Source organism: Falco cherrug, chromosome 4 (genome assembly GCF_023634085.1).
Source record: "Falco cherrug isolate bFalChe1 chromosome 4, bFalChe1.pri, whole genome shotgun sequence".
Taxonomy (NCBI): domain Eukaryota; kingdom Metazoa; phylum Chordata; class Aves; order Falconiformes; family Falconidae; genus Falco; species Falco cherrug.
In genome coordinates, this window is record NC_073700.1 from 16,066,793 (window position 1) to 16,093,005 (window position 26,213).

The 26,213-nt window shown below is 46.7% G+C and overlaps 1 protein-coding gene across 1 annotated transcript in view; it reads left to right on the top strand.

Moving 5' to 3' along the window:
• The first annotated feature begins 4,391 nt into the window (after positions 1–4,391).
• SYNPR (synaptoporin) overlaps positions 4,392–26,213 on the top strand; it is a 109,904-nt gene continuing 88,082 nt past the window's right edge. Inside the window, exons 1-2 of the mRNA XM_055709831.1 lie at positions 4,392–4,531; positions 4,621–4,686. Coding sequence (XP_055565806.1) covers positions 4,514–4,531; positions 4,621–4,686 — 84 coding nt within the window. The 5' untranslated portion in view covers positions 4,392–4,513. The remainder of the gene's footprint in view (positions 4,532–4,620; positions 4,687–26,213) is intronic.

A 26,213-nucleotide genomic window follows, 5' to 3' on the forward strand; every position in this document is an offset into this window, starting at 1 on the left:
GGCTTGTGGGTGCTGGAAAATGTGGTACGGGAGCTGTCTGGGACCTAAGGGACAGAGACTGGTCTCTCCCACAGATCCCCGCATATTGTTCCTGGTCACATGGGTGGCAATTCTTGGCTATCCCAAGGCCTCTTATTTTGTTGCTTATCTGTTATTAAATTTTAGAGTGAAGACATCAAACAAATGAAGCCAAGCCATGAAATGACTGGCAATTGACATTAGGATGGGAGATTGAACTCCCTGTGCCAGGAAAAAGTTAAAAGCTCCCTGGTGCAGCATACAGCCCCAGGGGAAAATATTGTAACCTAATCAAAGTCACTGGTAGCTTTAAAAACAGCAGAAAGATCCAAGAGATGGCACCAAGCTCTCCCTTTCTGGGGATAATGTATTGTGAACAAATTTGATGGAGACCCCGAGAGGATGAAATGACCCTCAACAGTGTGGATCTTGAGAAGAGTGACAGGTAGAGTGTGAGACTGAGGCCTGGCTGGAGCTGGGAAATCTGGTGTGCTAAGCGCCATATGGTCTTCCTAACGCGCGTGCGAGACCTCATTTCTACACCCAACTGCTCACAAAAATTAGCACTGGTGCTATCACCAGTTGCCTTAAACTCGCTTCAAACTGGGTGACCCCACCGTCTGGTCCTCGCTGCTGCAGCCCACATGGCCCCTGGGTCATAGGCTTTGTGCTCTGCCATGTGCACGGAAAAATGCATTTTCAACTATTTACTTTTCATAGGTGTGCATGCATATAGCTGTGTGTAAATGTATCTGACTTACATTTAATGTCCAGTCTAGCAGGTCAAGAGATCATTCTTTACTGTTTCGCCACTAGCAGATGGAAGTAAGATTTAAACTAAAAGACATCCCAAGCAAAGACAAATCCCCACTGTCCTCTTTCAGCCCCTTGAGGCTGGCACAGCTCTGCCTGCTGCAGCCCTGGGCAGGGACAGCATCACTACCGTCCCTGAAGATGGTGTTCACTTCTTGGGATGACCTTCTCCATTCCCACAGGGACAATCTGATCCCGAGCCATGTGCTCGGGAGTCGTGCTGGCACAGCTGTGCTTGCGTTGACCTACTGCTTGCATTGATCCACCGCTCTCCGGCGCAGCGTGGTCTGCAGCCCACGGGTATGGGGCGAAAGGCTGAATTCAGTTGGCTTGGCACTTGGAGGGCACTGTCAGAAATTATTTGCCAGAAGACAGGTTCAGGCGGGTCAGAAGTCTAGCGTACCTCTTGAAAAGGCCCTGGGAGAAAACCTTGCCAAGGTAAGAGCAGAGATGTAGCACCCCTTGTTGCTTTGCTGCTGATATATCACATCGAACAGATGCAATTCTTACACTTGCCGTTAATCAGGGAACCTCCCTACCCAAATGAAAAATCAGGGTATGTGCATCCTAGGAACAGGAAGGAATCACTGCTTGTAGCGGGACAGGGTGCTAGTTCTGAAGTGAGGACTGTAGCTTTTAAACTTGCCTTGTCAGGATTTGTGCCCATTAAATTTATTCTTCTGAAGGGAAGAGGGAAGAGCACTAAAGCAATAGTGTCATGGGGGGTGGGGTGGGATTTGGCCCCCAGCAGTGATGCAGGACTGGCATTGCCGCTTCCCCTATGGCACTGGTGGACCCCCTCCAAGGAAAAGAATGGGTGGGAGGCTCCTGTCTTTAGGGAGCACACTCAGTGGGGAGTGCTGTCTCTAAGAAACACTTCAGGTCTCTGCAGGCTATTTTCATTCATCATGGAGATTCATAACTGCATCTCTATGGCGTTTTTTGGTTAATGAATATCAAACGGTTATCCAGGTGTGAGCAGTGAATATAATTTAGTACTGTGGTGTATAGCTGTTTGCTGTATCTCCAGTAATTGCAGATGTTATCTCTGCTAGTTTGAACGTAACTTTCAGTGTATTTTGTTATGTAGTATCAAAAAAGTGGGGATCTTTAATGCCATTTGCAGAGCAAGGTTTGCTCTAGGAGGCTCAAAAATTGGGTGGGAGATGCTCCTACTTCTGAGCGAACCGGGACCGTGTGTAAAGAGAGCAGCTGCCGTAGGGCAGTACACGTGCCAACAGCCACTGGAAGACTTACTGACAGCTAGAGGAGGCACCAGCCCTGACTGTTAAAACCAGGTTGCTGCCACGGGTCTGCAAGGATTTCCAGCCAAAGGGGGAGCCGAGGTGGGGGTGGCTGAGTGCTGAAGAGCACCAAGCCAAAACACAGCTGGGAGGGTAGAAGGGGAATGAAAACACAGCATGAGGGAGCTCCTGAAGCTGCTGCACACCCGCTGTGCTGAGCTGGAGAGCAGTGGGGAAACCATCCCAGTCTTCAGGAGGGCCCAGCCTGCCAGTAGTGAAGTTCTTAAGAATATTTGCTTTTGGTTTTCTGTCTTCGACAGTTTTTGAGAACTGAAGTTCAAGTGTTACTGAAAAATCTCAAGATTATGATAGGGAGTAATTAATAAAGGGTGAATTAGGCTTCCAGTTCTCCATGGCAGTCAATGGAGATTGGGCATAGTGTTTTTTTCCAGAATATACTGCCAATAAAATTAAGGAAAAAAGATTCTCCACCTCTCCCCAGCCTACTGCTCAGCTATGCCTTGACTAAATGTTTCAGTATTTTTTTTAATCTCTCAGGAGGTTTTTGAACTGCTTCAATACATCCGCAGCTCTAAGTCTCTCCATGAAAAAAACCTAATAAAGGAAACGGCACATGCCGGCGGGAAACTGCAAAGCAACAAAACTTCCCATGGCCAGAACCTGTGCTGGTATAAACTGGGGCTGAGAGCAGATACCGGAGCTGGAAATCTCTGCAGGAGGCAGCACAGTTACCCTGCTTTTCTGGGGGACTGGACTCATTTCTTCTTCAGGCGTGGGAGCTGAGGGCAGATGGCTCACAGGGACCTGGCCCTGCATCCCTGCACCAGCGGGAGGTTCTGGCTGAGAGTCAGAGGGGTAATTGCCTGTCCCTGCCTGCTTGTGCCTTTCGGAGGCTTAGGGATGCTGTGTCCTTGTGCCTCTGCGAGGGACTCTGCCTCCCATGGCACTAGGCCACCCGCAGGCAGTTACTAGAATTTCCGAGAAGCTTGTTATATTTCCTAGAGGTTATTTAAGTAAATAAACAAAAGCTGACTTGGTAACATTTTTAAGGAAAAGTTCTCCTTCTTTTTCCTGTTTGTTGTTTGTTGTTTTTTTTTTTTCTCCTAAGGCAGAAAAAGGAAGGCACAAAAACGTAACCTTTTTTTTCTCAAAAAAATGAAATATAATTGTAATTCTGACCCCGAAGCTGGTTTATGATAAGGTAAAAAAAAGATTATTTAAAAAAAAATAATAGAACCTGACCCACGCCCATTGAGACCACAGACTTCAGCTGGGTTTGTTGCAGATCCATGACTTTGACACAAAATCCTCTGCCTCAGATTCCAATGAAACCTTCAGAAATGTGTTCCCCCTACATGCATCTTGTTTACTCCACAAACACACTTGGGTTTTTCTTCAAAAAGAGCTTTAGTCTGAGCAAAACTAATTGACTTATTAAACTTTTGCAGATGGCTGATTCCTTACAGGGCATAAAAGCTTCAGGTATTTTTTTTAGGCAGATATCACCATCTCTGACCTACTTAGGGCCCAAATCCTATTTGAGCACTGGTGTCCTGGTGGCACAACTGGTTGTCAGGGTGGCAGTTAAGTTGAATATGCAAATGTTTGCGGAATCAAGGCCTAACTCTTGGTGCTGGATGTGTGCTGTTAAATAGGGTGATGGGTTTGTGCCCTCGGCAATGCCGGGGCAGGCACTGGCTCCATCACAAGCCCCTCATGGTGATGGGTTAATGCCACGAGGAGCTGGGAATGTGGTGAGCGAGCAAGTGTGGACAGACACAGGGAACAGCAGCTTCTGCCAGGCTGTGCCACCCAGGATGTATTCTAATTATTAAGGTTGTGTTGGGAAACGAGGCCAGAACAACAGCAGGGCAGAAAATGCTGTTCTGCTGTCAAGGAAATGCTGGAAAAGCAGGAGGGAGCGCGTGCTTAGAGAGCAGGCTCGCAGAGCTGCAGCCCTGCGGGGGCCGGGGGCGGCGGGCAAGGCGGCCCCGGGAGGGCGAGAGGGGACAGGAGGACACGGAGCAGCGTGGCACCACCCCTGCGCCTGCTGCTTCACAAAAATATTCATAGTTTCTTTCCAGCCAAAGGGGGGGGGGGGGGGGGGCGCAGTTTGTTGGCTCCCCCCCCCCTTTTTTTTTTCTTCTATCCCGACGTTTTCCTTTCCGCCCCGAAATAATAATATAAGAAAATATTAAGAAAAATCAGAAATAGACGAACAGCGATTTACGGAGCGGCGGGCGGAGGCCGGCGCGGTGCCCGGGCGCGGGGCGGCTCCGCGGGGCGGTGCGGGGGGTGCGGGCCCCGCCCGGCTGCTCCGCCCGGCGTGCGCGGGGGCAGCGCCGCGCATCCCCGGCTGGCGGGCGGCTCCGCTCCGCTCCGCTCGGCTCCGCTCGGCTCCGCGGGGCTGCGGCGCCATGGAGGCGGTGGACCAGGTACGCGGAGCCCCGCGGGCGGGCGGGATCCGGCGGGGGGGGGGGGGCGCGGAGCGGGCGCGGTGCTGACTCGCTCTCTCTGCCCGCAGCTCGCCTCCGCGGGCACTTTCCGCGTGGTGAAGGAGCCGCTGGCCTTCCTCAGGGTGCTCGAGTGGGTGAGTGCCGGGGGGCGCGGGGGGGCTGCTCCCAAACTGCGCGCCCCGCGGAACAGGTGGGAGCCGCGCTGGGACGGCGGCGGGGGCTACCGAGGGGCCGGGGGGGGGACTGGCGTCCTACAGCGAGGCGGCGGGAGGGTTGGCGGGTGCCCCCACCGCCCCATCCTTGTGCTGGCTGTAAACGACTTTTTACAAACGAGGGGGCGAAATAATAATAATAATAATAATAATTAATAATAAAATCCTCATTATGCATTTAGCAAACTTGTCTCTGGGCCGAGCGGGGAAGGCGACGGATAATTGGTTTGCGGAGCAATGTCACTGTGTGTTGCTGTGATGCTCATTCGTAGTGAAGTCTGCAGGTCAAATGACATCCATCGCCAGTAGGTCTGCGGGAGGAGCGAGCCGCTCTGAACGGAAAGTTCAGAACATGTCACGGAGGATTAATCACATTCCCCTAACGCCGGCTGGCTGGGGAATTATGTAAGCCGCGGATTTTGGGGGGCACGTCCCCACGCGGGTGCGTTTAGCCACATGTTGGCACCCGCTGTGCAGCCAGGCCGCAGGGTGTTTGTGAGGGGCTGGTGAGGTGGGCTGGGGGCAGCTGCTTGCCCCGGACCCCTTCCTAGTCCCTGCTTGCGGTCGGCAGCGCCTCTTCCCCACTGGGCACCTCGACGCAGTGGGTCCCATGGAGATGGGTGATGGGGATGTGGTGGGGCCGTGGGCTTGGGTGACCTGCATGTGGAGGATGGACAAGGCCCCTTGCATTCCTCGCCCAGAGCTCCTGCAAACCCACCTGGCTGCTGCTCCTGCCTTGAGGATGAGCCAGGACACCCAGGGGTTGAGCCCCAGATGTTGCTTTGAGGGTGTTTCAGCTGCTCCGCGTCACTTGCCGTGGAGCAGAAGAAAGGGGAGCAAAGCAATTTCTATGGCCAGTTGCTGCTGGGAACGGGGTCTTTTGACTGCTGGCCCAGTGAAGCTGTGCCTGGTGGTGGTTGGGAAGCGAGCCCCTCTGCGAAGGGCTCTGAGCGGGGGGCCGCAGGCTGTGCCCTTGAGGAAGCTCTTCCCCCCGGCGTGTTGGCATCCTTGGGACAGCAAGTGGGAGCTCTTTTCCCTTGGCAGTGTTCTAGGTCTGTAACTTCTTCCAACGGCCGAAGATAAAAGCTGCCTTTGTCATGGTTGAAAGCCCCCCGCCGAAGTCTTCTGGCTGCTCCAGCTGCATGTTGCCCGTTGGCGTGTACAGGAACACACGTGCGGCTGCATGTAGGCAGAGCTCTTCCAACACAGCTGCAGTGTGTCAGTCCTTGGCAATAAGGGAACGCAGGAGAAGGGAGTGGAGCATGTTAACATTTAAGATGGTCTAAGAAATTACTTTTTCCCCCTTTTGACACGTATGTGTAAGTAGAACTAAGCACATCTTAGTGTATAATATCTCAGAGTGTGGTAGACTTTATTTTTTTAAAATACTTGAAAGGCTTTTGGGATTACCCAAATTCCAGCTCTATTCGCTTCATCATGTTGCTCCCATCTTCCTCTCACCATGCCTACCAACTGCTATCCACCTCCCTGCCATCTCCAGTCTCGACTGTCTCTCTCTCCCTCAAACTCCTTTTATCAGCCTAATTAGCATTTTAAACTTAAAGACCAAATGCTCCAGCTGATTCTGTGTCCGCTTCTGCACTCCCAGGCAGCCTCGAAACCCTCGGTGCAGTTGATCAGAACAGTCAAATTACACCACTAATTGCTGGATTTACAGCCGTTTCATTTCGGGTGTTAAATGGTGTGTGAGTGGGGCATTTTTATGCAAAAAGTACTGGTGACAGTGGAATTTATCAGACCTGCTCTTGTTAATGCTGATGAGGTTTTTTTGAGCTTTACAGTAATCACCTGTCAGAGGGTGTGACTGGTGTCATGTGAATGATGTGGCAGCTGAATCATAACACCCAGTTTTACAGAGTTTTAGGATTTGGGAAAGCAAGTGCAGTAATTTTAATGTTGTCTTCTTTTGGCTTATTTGTCATCTAAAAGGGAGGTGTTAACTTCTGCTTTTGAAAAGCTTATGCTTTTTTTAATGCACGTTTCCCAGAAAGCCAAGTTGTGGCTATCTAGTGTGAAAAACAAGCAGGTAGGACACAGAGGGTGGGGAAAGCCCTTTCTGCAATCTGAGCAGGGGAAAACTGGCATTTCTGCCCTGTTGTGTACTATAGCCCATATGCTACTCATGACACCTCTTAACACCTCCCACTAGAGTCCTAGATTGCATCTGCAAAGAAATAAAGTTCATAGCCCAGCTGGTGACACAGTGATCTTGGGCGATGGCTGGCTCTCGTGCTTGCGGGGAGGCTTCGTGGTGTTGCAGCACAGATGGCAGAGGAATGGGGGTTCCTCAGAAAGGCTGCTGGGGTGGAGATGGTGTAGACCGAAAATGTCCTCAGGTGGGCTGGGCAGTCCAGCCTTGAATCTTCACTCTCATCTTCTGGGCAGTTTGGGTAGGCCCACGGTGGCTCAGGGGTCCGCGCATCTTTGTTAATAAACCTCTTGCACAACAGTGCTGCTGAAATTTGTGTGTTAACGAGTGCAAACACTTGCAAGTCTGGAGACAGCTGAGGTGGCTGTAGGTTTCTCAGGCATGAAACTGTAGCTATTGCAGAATGAATCCATAGGTGTGCAAATTCCAGTTTACCTATAGTCTGTCTCAGACATGGACCTCTGTCTCTGTACTTTTGTCTCTATATCTGACCTTTTTCAGTCTTCTACTTCGACTGTCACCTAACACCCAGAGACAAGATGCTGAGACAACACTGATTCTTCGGAATATTCACAGCACTGTGATATGTGTTCATTTGTATTTACGACATACATTGTATTTCTTTCAGCCAAGACATTGCATTTAGAAGCCATTAAGAGACAACGTTGGCTCAGCCCAGGAAAAGTTAAGAGAAGGGAGGGGAAGGGTTTGTAGCAATTAAGCAAGAGTTGTGTTTTTTAAACTCTACCTTGGTAACTGTGTACTTGGAGTATGTGGATCACAAACTGAGCTTGGAAAACTGCACATAGCTGTACAAGATAAGCCCTGGGTGTTTCTAGCTTTGAGTCAGCTCTTGCTTCATGACATGTGCTGGGGGCAGGGAAAAGCTGTTTGAAAGCTCTGTGTGTCCTTGCTCTTCTTTATTCCCTTGGCTGTTACTCCACGGATCTTTGCATGAGAAGAGGGTGTCCTTCTGAAGCTTATTTCTCATGATAATCTACTGTGGCACTACAACCAGTTGCAATGTCACAAACCCTATTACAACTTCACTTGAGAAATGACTCTCCTATACACGCACCTGACAGTAATGAATAACGAAAGATGAAAGCAAAGAAATATGTTCATTCGTCTCCCTGGATTAATTTCAGTCCTGTGAATCTCGGGATGTGTTTAGACTGCTTTTATTGGGGTCTGCAAAAAGAGAGCAAGACAAGCAAGTCTGTCAGTTGTGGTCTATTTGTTTCTCAGTCGTTGCCTCTCTGGAGCCTTAACAAAGGCAAATTAAGTGAAAAGCAAGGCTCTGCGCATCGCGGTGTGATGGGTATATGAACTACCTCAGGTATAATCAGGTAGTTACCTGCAAAAATACTTTTGTAAAAGTGGGAACTTTGTATCACTAGGCTGAGGTTTTTAATGAACTTTGCAGCGATTTGCCACAAACAACTTTCCTACTGCAGACCCAAAGCAACCTGACATTTGTCCAGTTTCTGTGTAAAATAACAGGAGATGCAGTGCTTGTCATAACACCTTTCCCTGTAATCCTCGATAAATAGCAAAGTTGCAGAATCTCAACCTTTTTTGATAGTTGGGAGGTGCTGTGTTTGCCTTGCTGATTATCTGCAGATTGTTTTAAAATACCGTGCAACAAGCTTCCTGCTCCGCCAGCTTGGAGCCCTGTCTGTGCTGGTATGAGCACAAAGACAGTGCAAGTAGCTCTGTCGAAGCCAGTGTCTTTGATGATGAGATGACGATGATGATGATGAAAATGACAGATGCGAGTCATTTATGCTGCAGCACAGATCTTGTGGATGCTGGGGCTTTTTTTGTAGGACAACTTGGAAGTGGACCTGAATGTGTCTGAGGAGCTGTTTTTATTTTTGCCTCTGTGCAGAGAAAATACATTCCAGGCCTTGCCTGACTGCAGCTCATCACTGCTCATGAGCATCTTCATGGGATGTGCCAAAGATTTCCAAAGCAGCGCAGGGCATTTGGACAACAAATCCCCATCCACCTCCAGTGAAAACTGGACAAGAGAGTTGCAAGGTGGTTTGAAAAATCTATGTGTACATGGACTGAGCTAACCTTGCTTTGCTTCCTTGCCTTCATGATGCTGATCATTTGACTGGTGAGCCAGAAAAAGGCCAGGCTGTTGCTAGCCTGGCAAGAGTCAAGCTTGCTTTGCTTGTGTAGATTCTGAAAGGGTTAGCACCCCTTGCCTCGCAAACAGGTGTGTATTTCGAAGGCAAAGGGAATCTGAATCTTGAAAGACTGATAATAAGTCTTGTCTTTTTGTCCTAATGCTGATTGCTCATCTGGTCATGGAGCGCTTTTGTTGGATTATATTTGCATGCATATGAATGGCCATAAGTAGCTGCATGCTTTCAAGTGTGTCCTAGAAAAGCCTAGATATCTTGAGATGCTGAAAATAAATGAAAAAAAAAATTAAGAAGGTAATGCTTACACGAGGGATGTGTGTTTAGTAGTTTGCTCTACATAGTGTATTATGGGCCTGAGATAATTTGTAGTTGCTTGAGACTCGTCATCATGTTTGCTTATGTGTGGTTGGTTTTTGCTTAACCAGAAAGCTGCTGTTTGCTCTGGCATGGGCAGAGACTTGAGGTGGTGGAGCAGGGTAACCTTGCAGAAGCTTAAGGCTCCTCAGGAATGCAGGGCTGGAAGAGCTGAATGTTTCTTCTCTGCCCTCATATTGAAAGAGAAACCTTAATAAAATATTTCTTTCTGACTGCTAATGTTGCTTATGCAATGCCAGGATCAAGTGCTGCATTTAGTGTTGGGTCCATCTGTCTTGATGTGTAAGATACACAAACACGTGTGAAAAATGTATTGGTTTTGATGTCTGCCTTGGGATGCAGGTACCTAACTGTTCTTGAGAACCTGGTCCCAGTTGCTACCTCAAAGGTCTTGTAGGTGTAGTGTCAGGTCAATAAAACCTGTGCCACTTAATAAAAAAATGTAAATCCATTTCTATGGCATTTTAATATTAGAAAGGTAATTACCCTGTAACTAACCCTTCTCTGTAAGCTGTCATTAATTGGATGATTTCTTATAGGCAGCTTAGCATAATGCATGCAAAATGCACTGCAGCTCTGTACAGGCAAAAATTGCCACAGTGAAACAATGGGATCCGAGCATCCAAAAACCCCTGAGCCCTGCAAACAGGCTGTATTGGTCCTTGTCACTGGACCTACAACTTCTGACCACGTATCGGGGCATCAGTAATCTGCAGGCAGGGAACTCTGTCAGACAAGTTATTTTTATTAGGAAGAACCGAGAGGTCGATGTTGCCATTAGACATCAGGCTGTGTTGTCTGCGACAGGAGAGACCTGAAAAGTTTTGTAGTCTTACTGAAGCCAGATGTGAAAGCCACGTGTCCCTCTGTCCGTGGGACTGGGATAAAGGCAGCAGAAGCAGTAACAGTGCCTACGTGGTATTTTACCTTGTGGTCTTAACTTCTGAGAGTCTTGTGATTCTGAAACCTTTGGCTTTGATAAACCATATGCTTTTAGAGCAGGGTAGCAGAAGAAGGATGGAAGCCCTAAAGACTGAAAACCCAAAACATGAAAGAGCAGAAAACCTGTCTTGTGATCCCATGGGTTTACACAGAGTGCAGAGAGTTGGCTGTTCTGCATGCTGTTCTGCATGCTGTTCACATGCGTGTTTAGCTGTATGCAGATGATCTTGGAAACTGAGAACTGTGCTTGTCCCATCGAAAGGTTGCAGTTAAAATGGTACAAATGTTGGCACAGGCAAGGAGGGAAGGAGAAGAGGCCAGCAATGCCCAGCCACATTGCAAATAAGTGGCACCTTACATCTGGAAAGTGCCTGCTGTTTTCCACTTAGGCTCATGTTGTGGTCATGGAAGAGTTGATTTTAAAAGGTCGCCTGAAGTTTGTTTAAATTCTGATGATTCTCAAGCAGCCCGGAGTGAGACCTGATATAAAATAATTATGTAGGATTAGCACATATGGTTGAGATACGGTGCTCCAGGAATCAGGAGGTTTTGGAGTTATGTACTGCTTCCGTGGAAATTCCTGGGTGAAACCGATAAAAGCTCCTCGTGATAAGACATTGCAATGGCTGGCATTATCTGAGTGTGGCTGCTTCAAGCATTAGGAATAGAAGATGAGGAGAGAGACTCATTAATGCTAAATTTGATTACATATGCAAACCAGGTTTCTATGAAGGGAAGAACAAAAATGATCTGACTTTCAAACTAGCAAGGAGATGCACGGAGATAGAGGGCTCTGCCATTAGACATACACGGTTAAAGTCTCCTTGCCAATTTTTATGAGGGAGATGTTCCAGTCATCACTCCTGTAAATCAGCGTCTGCATAATTGGAGCCCCGGGTGAAAGCCCTGCATGTTGACATCTCTGGATTCAAATGTTGCAGCTGGGGGAGGACAGGCTCAGAGGTGCCTGTGACAAAACCCTTTCATCATGGATCCTGTAACCCCCAAGCTGACCTGGCTTCATGGCACAGGTGTAGTCCCAAGGGGCAGGAGACCTCCTGGTTGCTGGCTGAAACCTCTGCCCTGCTCTGGGAGTGAGGACCCCCTCCTGATGCAGGGGAAGGGGGGAGGAAAGAAGCAGGGTAGCGCTGGACTCTGCGCAGAGCTGGCAATGGAAGACTTTGCTCACGTCACACCCCTGCTAGCACCGCTGTCCCCTTAGGCACCAAATAAAAGTAGTTAAGTAGTAGTATGGTCCTGGGGTGCAGTGTGGCAAACAGCACTTGGCCAGCTGGCTGGCTGTCCAGCCCAGCAACTGGCCAAAAGGGTCTTAATGGCTTTTGCTCTCAGGGGGCACCTGCAAAGTGCTGCAAGGAACGTTATTGAAAGGAGCATACAGCGTGGAGCCTCGGCTTTTAAGGTGTTTGTTCAAAGTGGCATATGTACTGCAAAGTGTGACATAGTTGCTAAGGTGACAGCTTGCTTGCTTTTTGGCAAAAGCCAAAGAATACTGAATATAGAAAAACTGCAAGCTTTTGCTTTGTTTAATTTGCACAGTTTTATCTTCTGGCTATCGTAGAGACTTCTCAGGTTTGTCCTTGGAAGCAGTGTTTTCCCATTCAGAATACTTCACTCCCCATTCTTAAGGAAGTGCTTAGATTGCATAAAATCATGGGGGGTTTCAGTGACTATAATTGTAGGTACAAATCGTGGCATGGAAAGGGCTTGTTAATAGCATTCAGTAAGGAAATATTCTCTAAGAACCTTTTATATAAGCAAAAAATATGAGATGTTGTCTCATTAGCAGCCTATGGATGCGGGCACATCCATGATCACATAGTCCAGAAGATTTTTGCATGTAGTATTGGCATGCATTTTCAAAGTGCTTGAATTGAAGCAGAAATGCATGGTGAGGTGAGAACTGGTGTTGGTCAGGCTCAGGTGTTTGTTGGTGTGAGAGGGAGGGAAGTCCAGGCAGGGAGTCTTGGATCGGGCAGCTCGGTTGCTGCTGTGGTTGTGTATTTTCATAGTGCTGCTAGGGGAGAAGGATCAGCAAAGGATTAGACTGATGTAGCCCCTCAAGAAGGGGCTTTCTGGATGAGCAGCCATCTGTGGCATGAAGCAGTGTTCTGGTCCTCAGCGTGGAGAGGAAAGCAGAAAGGTCTCTCAAGCCTAATGCCAACTTTGGTCTTTAAAGCAGTGGGGTATGTAAATGGCCGGGAAAGGCTGAAGTAATGTGCTCATTGCCCTTTATTGTTTTACCTTTTCCTTCTCTGTGATGTTCTAATGGATAGACAAATGTGTTTCTCTGAACAAGCTGTTCTGTCTGTGCCTCTTCCAAAATGCCTCGGTGTCTGGGGAAGAGGCTGTGTTAGAGGCAGAGCCTGCGGGAGCTGCTGAGCTAATGCTGTGGGGAGCAGAAAGTGCTGCAGCCCGGAGCTTGGGATGAAATCTGGGGGAGCTTTGTGGGCTCCTGTTCCTAGAGAAGTGCTGGTGCAGATGTCCCAGCCCCAATTTGGCAGTGCAATTGCAAGGTAAAAGTTGGCGAGGGTATTTTCAGAATGGTCAGAGATCGTGTCACCCTGCACAGGGGCTCTTGCTGGGGGACTGGGGATGTCTCTTTGCTGAGAAGACCCCCAACAAGCATCCTAGGCAGAGATGTGCAGGGGGCAGATACTCTCCCATTCCTCTGTGTTAAGGAAGCAGGAGAAAAACTGTGGAGCAGGAGGATTTCAATAAAGTATTATACATTTCCAGATGAGAGGTGTACTGTCCCAGACCCACTGTCAGAAATAAATCTGATTTGACTGTCCTGAAAAACCCCCAACCTGTCAACTTGATCTTTATTCCATGAGAAATACCAGACCCTGCTGCAAACAGCCTGACTGAATATTCCTGAGAAGTGCTCAAGAACCTGAAGTACTGAGGGTGAAATTCTGCCCAGAAGATCTCAGAAAAAAATGCCACCTAACATCGGCAAGATCATTGATACATCAGGAAGTGATTTATAGCAACAGCTCTTTGAATTTCAAGAAGTGGTTGTGTCTGTCCTCAGTCTTCACTCTTCCTGATGCCATTTCTCTGCCCTCCTGTGTTATTTCTCAGGTGATGCAAATCCAGAGTTTCTGTTGCTTGAAGTAATAAGCCTCAGCTCAAATCCTTTGGCACTTGCATGTTGGGTGCTTGTATTAGGGGCCCGTGTTTGACACTGCCAATCTTCCTAATATTAGGTGAAAAGCCTCAGTGGCACCCCAAATAATACTATAAAAGTAGCAAAATCTTCCTTGCTAGCTTCTCAGAAACTAAGGACACAACAGGCTGCTTGGCTCAGGCTCCCCGATGTGGGCCATATGATGGCCTATGACTGCCTTCAGTATCCAAGTCAAAATACCCTAGAATGCCAGGAAATACCTTAGAGTTATTTAACAAGCAAACTTGAGCCTTGCTTGAACTGTTTTCAGAATAATCTTCTCCCTGGCTGTGCGCTGGAGGTATGCTTGAAGCAAAACAAGGCGAGTCCCCCATTTGTGTGCAAGTTTAAAAACCACATAGTTGCTTACCCTGCTATTCCTCATGCAGAGGCTATGTTACACACAAAGCAGCACTGCTCTGCATCAGTGTTTTACCCTATTTAAAACATCTTTCATATGGAGAGAGTGGTGGCTGGGAGCGGTTGAACATAGCAAGGTCACAGCTCTCTGTTGGGACCATAAGAGGGAATGATGCCTGTGAGGGTGTATCGTGTCCAGCCCAGTGGGGTTAGGTCTGATACTGGAAATTGGGTTATTACTGCAGAATATGTATATTGAGATAATTTTTCTTTGGAGTTGAGCAGTTTCTCCAAGTGCTTTTTCAGAGGCTGTGCTTGAAAGCCAAAGCAAGTGTGGGATTCCCCCACCGCCAAATCCAGCAGCTGATAAATCCAGCAGAGCTCTCCTGATTGCCATCTCCAAGGGCAGTCAGAGTGCTGGAGTGGAATTAGGTCCTGGTTCGAAAGAACACGCCTGCCAAAAAATTAAACAATGGATGTCTTCCTGTTTAATTTTAACATTTTAATTAAATTCTTTGCTGCTGCGTGCCTTTGATCTCAGCAAGCTGATATACATGGTGTCTGCTGTTGTGTCGTAGCAGTGTTTTGTTCTAATCTTGCACACAGACGCAAGGATGCATTTGAGTATGGATAAAAGTGCAAAAGCTGCACGCTGCCAGGTACCAAGTGCGTCGCAGACTGACTTTTCCAACTGGTGACCACAGGCGTGTGGAAAGAGAGATGATTCAAGAGTATGACTCAACCGAGCTTCTTTCTGAACATATTCTCTCCCCATTTTTAATCTACTTCTGTGAATGGTACTGCAAGAAGAGTTTCCTTGATGGAATTACTCATTGAGAGAGTTGAGGCCAGGAGCAGAGATTTCATTGCAAAACATTCACTTTCATGTGGGTTAATTAATAAAGTTTGATCCTTCAGAGCAAAAGCAGAGCTGTATGGTATTGGCTAGGCACCTCTATTGATTAGTCCCAGCCGAGTGCCAGGTTTGGGAGCGCTTGGCAGGCTGCCGGCTTGCGGTGCGGCACTGGGTGCTGAGCGGCGCGCAGCCGAGCAGCCCCACCGCAGCCCATCTCAAAATGTGTGGAAGGGTCTGCAAATAGAGACGAGGTAACACATCATCTCCCCTGCACCGTTGGGGGCTGGGCTTCGATGATGATGATGAGAGGCGGTAAATGAGCTGGGAGCACGTGGTATTTTCATAGCAAGGAAACGTGTTAGAGCGAGTTTCCTCGTGCGTTACAGCGTGGGGCAGGTAGCTGAGGGGTGTGTGGAGTGTTTGTGCTTTGCAATTTGGGCTGTACCTTGATGTCAGGGAAGCATCTGTCATTGCTGCATCAAAAAGTCATTGGTGGAGCTGATTTGGTAAAACAGATTTCATTTTCTTGGGGGAAAAGTAATTTTTAATCTAAATTTCCATTGGAAACTGGCACTCTGGTGAGATCATGAATGAAGAAAAATTTATGCCAGAAACTACAACATTTCATCATGAAATATTTCTGTAAAGAAGCCGTGGTTGGGTCCCATTCTCCTTCTCCTCTCCACACCCCACTGCAGTGCCCTGGGCTTGCCCCTCCCAGAGCAGCCGGTGATGGATCACATCACCCGTGACCCCCCTGTGCACCGGGACGGTGCGTCCGGCTGTGGAGCCCGACTGACAGAGCAGGGGCAGAGCGAGGGGCCAGCCCGGGCTCCTCAGGGGCACAGCAGTGTCCCCAGGGTGGCTGTTGCAAGCCCTTGGCACTGGGACTTAGAAAGAGGAGGCTACGTTTTTTGAGAGACAACTTGTTTTGAAAAAGATGAGTGAGTCTCCAATGCAGAAAATGGTTTTGGTGGGAAATTTTCAGCTGATCTAAGGCAGCATTTACATATTGGTGTTGTAGTTCATGCTTGTGTGCCTAGCCCTTCTCTTGGTCAAATGTGGAGCGTTTCAGGGCTGTGCTGAGGCAGCACAGTCCACTGAGCAGGGAATCGGTGAGCCATGCTCCTCAGCGCCTTGTTCTGCTGCGTTGGCTCCGTGGGCTGTACGCGCTGCCGCTGCTGCCAGCGCAGCCTGTCACTCGTGGCAGGCAGCTCTGCGGAGAGGGCGCCCGTTCCAGCACAGAATCTGTGCCTGTCCAGATTGCGCGGCCCTGGCAGGCAGCAGGAGCTGGCTTCGCGGTGGGCCGACATATGCGGGGGACTCTGGCTGTGCCACGCGGCAGAACGCCTCCCGCTGCCACGTCACCGCGCTTCCCGGGCAGGGATGATGCCGTGAAAATGAGCTCCTTGCCTGCGGTCCTCCACGGCCCGCCACTCCCACTGCAGGGACCAAGTGCTGTCACTGCTTTTTTTGTTTTGTTTGGTTTTGGGTTTTATTTATTTATTATCCCCTTTTCTTTTTTTTCATCCCCTTCGTCATGGCTTTCACAGCAGAATGACAGCAACAGGAGACCGAGGCGGACCTCGGGTCTCATGGCAGAACCGATCCAGCACAGCATGCGTTGCTGAGGAGTTAAATAGAAAAGCTCTTTCTGCTCTATAGCTCACTGTGGCATAGTTCATTCATTTTTAAAAATAGGTTTCCATCTTTTTGTTTATGTGCTCGTTAGCGCTGGCCACCCATGGGTGCAGCATTGGTTGTTAATGCAGCTGAAGAGGCTCTGACAGAGCTAATAAATGGTTTTGGCGCAGCTTAGTCCCCCAAAAGTAGTGACTCAGCAACGATCAAACGTCTCTCATGGGACAAACAGTTCCCAGCTATTCCCAATTTGCCATAAAACCTGCATGTCACTGGGCTGCCGGGAGGCAGGGCTCGAGTACCCCACATCTGTATTCCTTCTGTGCAGAGAGATTGCTAAGCATGTCCTGGGTGGTAGGACAAGAGTACTCTTGCCTGGTTCAAAAGAGGGTTTTTTTCTGGGGATTTTTACACTCCACCCCGTGATGCGCTTTGGGATGCATTCAGCTTTCTCTTCTGAATAGGGCTCCAGATGATGGAAATAAATTATCATAAATTAGAATAGATTGCACTCCTCAGCATCTCTACATCTGTCATTATGTTTCTTTAACAGTTCAGTTTAACATTTATACACACTCTGACAGCAGATACTGGTGTGTATGCTATAAATATTGGCTTGGAGAAGACATTAATGGAGTTTAGGTAAACGTTTGATGCCGCTGAGATTCCATTCCATATGGTGGTATGCAGCAAAATCGGATTCAATGTGCCATGTATAGTGCTTGTGTATTCCCTATAGACCATCCTCCTGGCGTTTCATCAGCTTACCACGTTACCAAGAAAGCACAGGTGCCTTCAAAGAGGGAAACGAGCTTCTTGCAGTCTGTTCTGGTTTTTACAACCTGTATTGTTCGTGATGTTTACAGCTGACGTGCAACATGTACAGACGGGAAGGGCTCAGGGAAAAGAGATGTCTTGCAGAAGCAGTGGTCAGGAATTAGCCAACGAGTCGTGGGAGAGCTCTGTTTTGTACGTGTATGAAGGAGACCCATGGGTTTTGCTGGCCAAGATGCCTTTTTGTTAGACAGAAACTGAGTAACGGAGCAAAAGTTTTGCATGTTGGTTCGTTACAGTTGTTAAACATTAAATTTGTGACTCTTAACCCCTGATGAAACTGTCACCAAAACCACACGTGGGGAGCGTGGCTTCAGGGTTTGAAGAGGCTGGCACGTGTCCCACTGGCTTGCAGGAGGACAAATAGCCAAGACCATCGCAGCAAGAAATATATTCCGGTCCCTCTGGTGTTCCTTCTGTAGTTCAACAGAAACTGGATGTCTCCCACAAGTTTGTTGTTTTGGTGGGTTTTGTTTGTTTTGCTAATTGCAACACCTTGATTAGTGCAGCCTGATGATGTGGCTGCCTCCACTGCAGTATATCTCTGATTTTCCCCTCTTTCAAGCTAGCATGATGGCCAGAAGTGTGTTGTCTGGCTCAACGCCGTGGAGGGGCAGTTGGGGTAAAGCAGCTGGGCAGTCCGTCCTCTGCGCCTGATGTGGGACCCTGGGAAACATCTGGCTCATGCCAGCCCCGGGGCACATCTGCCACAGAGAGGAGCACGGCTGCTTCATTTGCCCCTGTGTAATGCAATGTAAGTAATGAAGTAACCGTAAGGTACAAACTGGCTCAAAGCAGGGCAGTCCGAAGAGAAAGTGCTCTTCACACTGTAAATTGCTAAAAGGTCTTTATGATGCCAGTGGATTAAAAATCTGAGAAGAAAAAACCCTCCAGTGCTGTAAGTTCAAGATGCATCTTTTAAAAGCTGCTGGTGGGGAGGGGAAGAGATAACTTATCTGAATGGAAATGTATTTAAACCCTGTATCTTGTACAGTTCTGTGTTACCGCAAAGAAAACAGTGTATTCCCTGTCACTTGGAGAGCTGGAGCATTTTTGTATAGGCTGAGTGGGATTCTGTGATAATGGTACCCCTTTTGATCTGAATCATTAGCCAAATTTTCAGATCTTTGCCAGTTATTTTTTTTTTAAAAGAAGTTACTTCAGATGTTTTGGTGATGTACTCATGCTTATTTGCACCAGCAGTACGGGAGAGCCTGGCACGTTCCTGTGTCCCGTGAGGGACCCTGCATCCTCAGGCTCCTTCCCCATGGCTGGGCAGAGATCTCTCTCTTACCTTTTCTCATGTTTCCAGGTTTTCTGCCTCAACTTTCCCTCTCGTTTTGGCTCCTGCAGGAAAAAGATGTTTTGTAAAACCATTAGCAGAATGCTTCCACCCAGAGCAAAATGTTGCCCGTGATTTTCCTTTGAATAGCTTGTTCTGTCTGTCTGAGCTTGAGGCTGGCATTTATGTCTCTTGAATGATGCAATAAAGGAACTAAACTGTGTTTAAAGAAAGGCAGCATTTACATTTATCTGATGTTAAAGGCATTGTAGCCCAGCCAACAAGATTTCATGGTGAGCCTTGCTCCAGTGAGGAAACCTTTAGCCTTCTCCGAGCTGAAACTCCAGGGAGCACTTCCAAAGCACTGAAATTTTTATCATTATTTGTTGTATTTTCTGCATCCTTTGTCTCTTTGAGGACTGGACACTGCAGACCTGGGCACTCTGGGTGCAGCCCCTGCCACATAGCTACGACAGACGTGGGTTTCTCCGTGATGGCCTCATGCGAGCATGCTGACTTTGAGAACGGATGTGCAGCAGGAGGAAATGAATGCCAGCAATCTGCATCAGATCATTTGTCATGCGAATATTTCCTTGAATTGTTTGTTTAATTAATTGCAATTTTTAATTTAGCTCTGCTCTCAACTGTAAAGATACTCTTGGGTGGAGGGGAGAGAAAGAAGCCCTTATTCTGGGTGGGTTTTTCTGTTTGTTTTCAAATATACATGATGTTCTCATAGGAAATGGGTCTATTTACTCCTTTTTCATTAAACCTGCCAGGTTTTAGCTTTCACATATGACTGATGTTTGTAGATCCCAAAGCTATTTGTTTTAGGCTTTCTGTCCCCATAGCAAACCTGGAGATGACCTGTTCTTAGTTCCTGCTGTCACCTGTACCTGGCTGAAAGGCCCTTCGGGGTAGGACGGGAGAGAAGTCGCACTTTTTGCACTCCAATCAGTGCTGGATTCGGAGTTTAAAAATATCACAAGTGAAAAACATGGATGTGAGTCATACAGAAAACACCCTTCATTTCTAAGGGAATATAAATATCAGAAAAACACATTCTTCAGATGTTTCCTCCTCCTGAGAGGTAGCCATATCCAAGATTTCTGTTTGAAGTGTTCAATCATAAACATCAGTCCCCTGCTGTCAGAGTGACCACTAGATGCAGGAGACGCCTATTAAATGTTTATAGCTAATGCTTTGCCAGAGCTACATCAGTCACGAGGGTCTGGGTGAGCTTTGCATGAAGGGAAGAGGCGAAGAAGCCTGCATCTGTACTGCTTGGGTCAAGGTACTCAAGCGATCTCAATCTGCAGTAAATGCCTCACTTCTGGAAAGTTTGGTCCTCACTTTGGACCGAAACACTCATCAATATCTAACACATCTGTGTTAGATCCAGAGCAGCATCTCTTGCATGCTTTTGGGGGCGTGAGCTCTTTTCAGTCATCCTCTTTGCCCCTGGCAGCTGGGAGACTATAATTTTGTATCAGCTGGGCTTAGTGGTTTTTTGAAGCAAGCGTGTGTTAAAATGCATATGCATTTCCCTGTGTTTTTACAAGATTAATATTTTAAAGGCTATTTAATACAAAATTGCTGAAAATTATTTAAATCTGAGACATGCTGGAGAGATCAGAGAACTGTTATCAACTGTTGAATTAGTAATGTTGAATTAGACATGAGAAAATCCTTTTCAATTTAAGTGGCTTTTCTTAGAACTTTTTGCATGTTTAATATCTTCATTCATCCTTCTAACGGTTGTTCCAGTTTTGGCTCTCCCTGAGTATCCGTGCCAATGTGCACAGTGCATCAGGGTCTGAACTGTATCCATTCAGCCACACTGTACATCCCTGAGGGCCATCAGGGAGCCCCCAGACCACTTGTCTCAGGGGTCCTTTTTCCTCCTGTGGATGCGGTGCGAAGATTGAGCCCTTCATGGATAATTTCATGCTTGTGTTTGAAAAGCTTGGTTGTGCGGCTGTCTGAGAGAATGGAGATCATGAGTGCCCTTTGGTGTAGACACTTCAGCGTTACCTTCCAAGAATCAAAATTAAAAGTTTGAACTGGGCACAGCATATGCATGATATTTTGCAAGAATGCTACTGTGAGGCTGTGCGAGGGGAATTAACCATGTGGCTTTTTTTTCTTCGGAACTCTTGGAGAGGGTCGGCCTCTCTCCAGTCCCCATTGATAACAAGCTGCTGTGGGAGCTTAGCGGAGCAATGTGTGTCCTGGTTGCACCAGATGGATCTCATTTGTGTTGCTGTTCATAGTCATGATAGGCAGCAAATGGAGTGGAGCCTCAGGCAGCACTTTGCTGCCTGAAGTTGATGCCTGATGAATTACGGAGATAAATAAGGCGAGAATCTGCCTTTGCTTTTCCCTTTGAGTGTGCACATAAGTGTTAGGTGGCCCGTGTTTGAAGAGACAATGTGAAATGAGCTTTCAAATATTTCCTTGAAGTTGTCTTAATTATTTCATTAGAATGGTAAGGAATAAAGCAGGAGAATCAATACGCCTAATTATTACATCTAAATGCAAGAGAAATTAGCCAGTGAACTCTCCCTTCTCTGGGGAGGATTAATCTTCCTATGCTCTATTTCAAGTGTCTTCCAGAAAAATGAAAGGCTTATCACCTAGGAAACATGCGGTCCTAATCGCCCAGGTCTGGCACTTGGATTTACAGATGGTGAGGGGACTCTTAGCTGGTCTTCTGAAGCACAAAATTAGATTGTTTTGCTTGTGTTTAACCGTTGTAGTCACAGTTTCATAGCTGGGTGATTTGAATGACAAAGGCTAGCAGGGCAGATACGCCTTGGCTGGCTCCGGACAAGCTGGTGGATCTACTCAACACCGGGCAGTGCTGTGTGGAGGGGATGGCTTGGATCCTGATGTGGTGCCGTCAATGGGGCAGTGCTAATTAACTCTGCTTCTCAGCAATGAAGCGCCGTATTGATGAGTCTTCAGTGCTTGCAGAGCTATCTCATTTACCTTTGCCCCGTACTTTTTTTTTTTTTTTTGATAGCTATACGAGACTGCAAGAAGATCCCATTTTGCAGTGGCTTCGTGGCAAATAGCCACGAGATGCTTACAGGTGGTCCTGGTGGGACTTGATTCTTCACCCTTGAAGTAGTCACTGAACTGAAACGACAAAAATATTTCCTGCATACCAGGTTTAGAATGGCAATAAATTCTGGTTCGTGCTCCTTGATGTTTATTTGCACCAATGGTATCTCACAATACTTTCTGCTAGATTGATTATAACAATGTCAAGCTGTGGCACAAATGTAAGATGAGTTCAGATGAAATGTTAAATGAATAAATTCATCTTTATATAAAATGTGCTTAACCCCCGGCCCCCATAAGGTCTGACTTCCTTTAGATTTTGTCATTTGTTGTCATGTGTCATCCTGGTAGATATCCAAGTCTGGAAGTACTGAGAAGTGCTTCCCCAGAATGTGACCACGTTTTTGCACAGGCAGATCATGCCCAGGAAGAGAAGGGTTAGGTTTGTTCTGTGCCTGCAAACCCACCTCAGTGTAAAGAAGACTCAGCAGCTAAAATATGAAGTCTAAATAAAAGCAAAAAGGGACCATTTCTTTGCATAATGCTGGGGAAATCAGCCTTACAGTTCACAAACTCAGATGACAGCTCGCTGTAGGGAAAACTTCAGTCCATCATTATTTTGCATTTTTGGGTTGAATCACTCATGGCAGTTTATTAATTAGTTTCTCTTTTGCACTCTTTCTTCAAAGAAAAATATTTCAGCTCATTATGCATCACCCTAGTACCTCTCTTCCTTCCCAAATTACTCTGCATTATGGTCAGTTCCCATCCTTCCTGGCTGTCAAGTTGATTAACTGGGTGATGCTGACTGGAGGGCATGGGATGGGCTACTGATGCACCACCTGATTATGTGGTCATGGAAACCCCTGGAGGTAAGACCTCTGGTATCAAAATAAATTGGGATTTTCTGCCAACTAATGGTTGGCGAAGCTTACGCTAATGCTAGATTCTGCTGGATGAGGCACAATGGAAGCCAATCAGCCTTTCCTGATAAGCTAGGCTTTGATTAAGCTTTTCCAGGCTTTCTCATTGCAAGAAACACGTCTTACTCATTGAACACACAAATGCATTTGCAGTGTGTCATTGCAAAATTTTCTAAAGGAGTGACCTATTTCCAACAGGGCTTTTGTTTCACTCTTACTCCTTCATTGCGCTTACCAACTCAGTCACACAGGCTAATTTGGCAAATGTAATTGACTGGTTTTAGGAGTTAAAATATCCCATTGTTGAATGTTTTATGCTTCAAATACGGAATATAAGGAAGACCACTGCGGTGGGTACGTAAGCTATCTGTAGCCACTGAAAGCCTTGCCCTTTGCAGCGAGCCTTTGGGAAGCAGTGGGCAGGCAACGCTGCGATCTGCAGCCTGAGCCAATTTAAAAGTGAGCTGGTCCGGCTGATGCTGCGAACGCACTCTTTTGCTGTAGCCATAGGCAGGGGTAACTTATCCTGCTGAATGTGCAGCTCATTGCACTTGATGGGAATTCACTTATTGATCTAATTAGCTCCCGACCTGTTTACAGGGTGATTGTGGATGAAACAATGTAATTACAATTGATTATGGCTGCATATCATGTCTTTAATGTTTGCACTTGGGATTTGGATATTATGGTGTGCCTTCTGTAGCTGATAATGGATTGTAAAGAGCATCAAGGAGTTAATGTATTTTCACACTCCATAGGGATACATTTTCTGTGTTACATTCCCATTTATCCTGTTGTTAACTGAGTGACAGTATCATGTTTCTTACCCGGTCATACATACTATGATAGCTTTAGTCACTTCATCTAAGAGGTTGTCCGTGCTTATATATCTGGTCTATATTCCTGTGATGTTGCTTTAGTAAAAGCCTAGGAAATGGAAATTTTGTTTCCAGGTCTAATTCATACTTAACAGTTCTCAAGTGTAACAAAGGCATTCCTATAGCTAGATGCATATACCTCCTGTTTGTGGTGCCTTTAGTTTATTGCATGCCCAATAACACGGAGATCAGTTTTCCTATTCAGAGTTATATACTATAGTACACTGATGGAGTCTAAGTTTGGTATAGGTAGTGTTTTCTGATAGAAATGCCTCACAGAATTCTCAAATCAGAGCAGAAGAAACAGAGGTGGGCAGTGCAATGCCCCATCTGCACTTTCCCCATCGCTCATCTCATCTCCTGTGGCTTGGCTGCAGGGTCAGGGGTGAGCAGCAGCAGCAGCAGAGCTGCTCTGTCTGCTGGGCCCCGATGCACCATCTCGTGCACTTTTGCCCCCAAACCCCTGGTGCTGCACCAATGCCCAGGGTAGGGGTAGCGCTCTGGCAGCCGTTGTCCCTGCCCCAGGGGCACCTAATCTGCTGCTGCTGTCACACAGCCTCTGAGATGCTCTCCAGAGTCCATCAGCATTAGTGCCTTGGCACTTAAGCAGATGCTGGTGTTTTGGTTTTGGGTTTTTTTTCTTTTTTTTTCTTCTTTTTTGGGAGGGAGGAAACCAAGGGTTTGATCCCTGCAGAAAACTCTGGTTGAGGGTCATCATAAGCCCCAGTCCTGCAAGAGTAACCTTGTGCGTGATACTGGTTTTATCCCTTTTGCAGATTATGATTGATGACTTCAGCTTCCCATACCTTAGCACTGGGACTGGTGGGCTCAAGAAATGCTTGCTGTGCAGGTGTACATAGGGCTCGGGCATCCTTCACTTGTGGGACTTTGCTCTCCCAGCCCACATCCTCTGGCTAAGCCAGCTCCCTCTGCTAATGGCACAGATACTCCCAAGGTTTCAGCTTAATGATCACAGAGGAGCAGACTTCTCTTCTTGCTTCAAAGTCACGTGTCTATCCTCTTCCAAATTAACAGTTTTCAAGTGTCCCACTGGACATTTGACCTAAAATAATCTGAACGCTGTTTTCCTGGCATCGCTAGCTTTCATGCACATATGCAGGCTCCAATGAGGCCACAGTCTAAACACGTGCACCGTTACAGCCTTCATTTAATTTAAACTCCATTTTTGGTAGGAATTTTGCAAGGGAAGGTTCCAGGAATGATGTTTGAGTGTGAATATCTGAATCGTAATTTAAATTCTACAGCACTTAGGCTTTGAAAGAATTTTTATAAAATCTTAAGAATTGTAATTCTTTCCCATTCTATCAATAGTAACTGCAAACTTGAGCATATGCTGCAAAAGGCATGGAAGTAAAGCATTCAGTTAAAGAGAACACAAGTGCCTTTTTCATCAGAGGAAAATTAGCAAAAAGGAGACAACTTCCAGCAAACTGTGGCTTCCGATCTACAAGCTGATAAAATCTGCATATTAGTCACAAGGGTTTTTTTTCCAGTTTTCTAGTTCATTCTGTTTTCTTAATTAAAGATGCTAAAATTCCCTTTCAGCCCTTGCAGTCTCCGTTTCATAACTAGTATACATGATGGGGGTAAAAAATCCAAACTTGGAATCATCACCACCACCATTATTATAGCTCACATCTGGCAGTTTGAGATTTGTTTTTTCCTCAACCAACAAACATGCCAAACTGGTTTTTATTCAGGGGTAAATCTAAGGAAGAATGTGTTCTTTTATCGGGATCACTTTCTGTAAAAATGAGCTTTTTCCCCATGGGAAAGTGTTACTTTAGCTCTAAAAAAAAAAAAAAAGCCCCAAGATTATATTACTAATTCCGTACCCTTCTTTGCATGGGTTTTGTGCACAGCATCCCAGCACATCCAGTATTTGCACCCTGGACATCTTTAAATCTGAGGTAAACGTGCATAGTTTATGTCAGTATGGAAACATGTAGCCATTCTGAGCCTTTGCAGTGTGTGGTGTGTGTCTGTCCAGGGCTTTGAGGGTTAACGGTACTTCACTGATTTCACTTGCAAAGGGTGTAAGTGCCATAAGCTTTTCCTAATTATGGGAGACATTCCTTGCTTGGGAAAGGGGTAACATCACTTGCCTCGTCTTGTAACAGTGCAATCAAGGGCTCAGGGAAGTAATTCCTTATCAAAAAGGATGGTCCCTTTTGGTGTAGCAGTAGTGTCATCAGAGAATAAGCTTCTCTGCCAAAAATAGCAACCACTGGTACAGCACGGGCATTGCTGCTTAGGATAATGTGTAAGAGTATTTTTGCTGCAAAGCTTAGGTTTTTACAACTTTGTAGTGTTGAAGTGACTGAGGAAGTCTGTTCTTCATTTCAGTCACAGAAGGTCTTTTCTGCGCTTTTTTGGCATGTGGTAGTTTGTGTGAAAGTTGTTTAGGTGGTGCTGCTGAGCCTGGGTTTCTGCCACGTCATCACCTCTGGAAAAGCATCAGTGTTCTCGGTGTTGTCCGCAGAGCAAGTAGAGCAGCTGGCACAATCAGAGCAAAGTACCATAAAATCTTTTGGGTATCATGGTTTCCTAATAGTCCTCTAGTTTGCTGCCGCTTGTTAGTGTATGTAAGTTTTTGATTGGCTTGTACTATGTGTTTTGTGCTAAATTTAGATTTTATTCACTTCCATAACATGGAGGGATGCGCAACAGGCAGGGTGCATCAGAGGTTTTCGGAGAACATAGACTTTGCAGAGCAGGAATATCAACCTACAAGCAGAAGGCAGCCTTCAGCAAG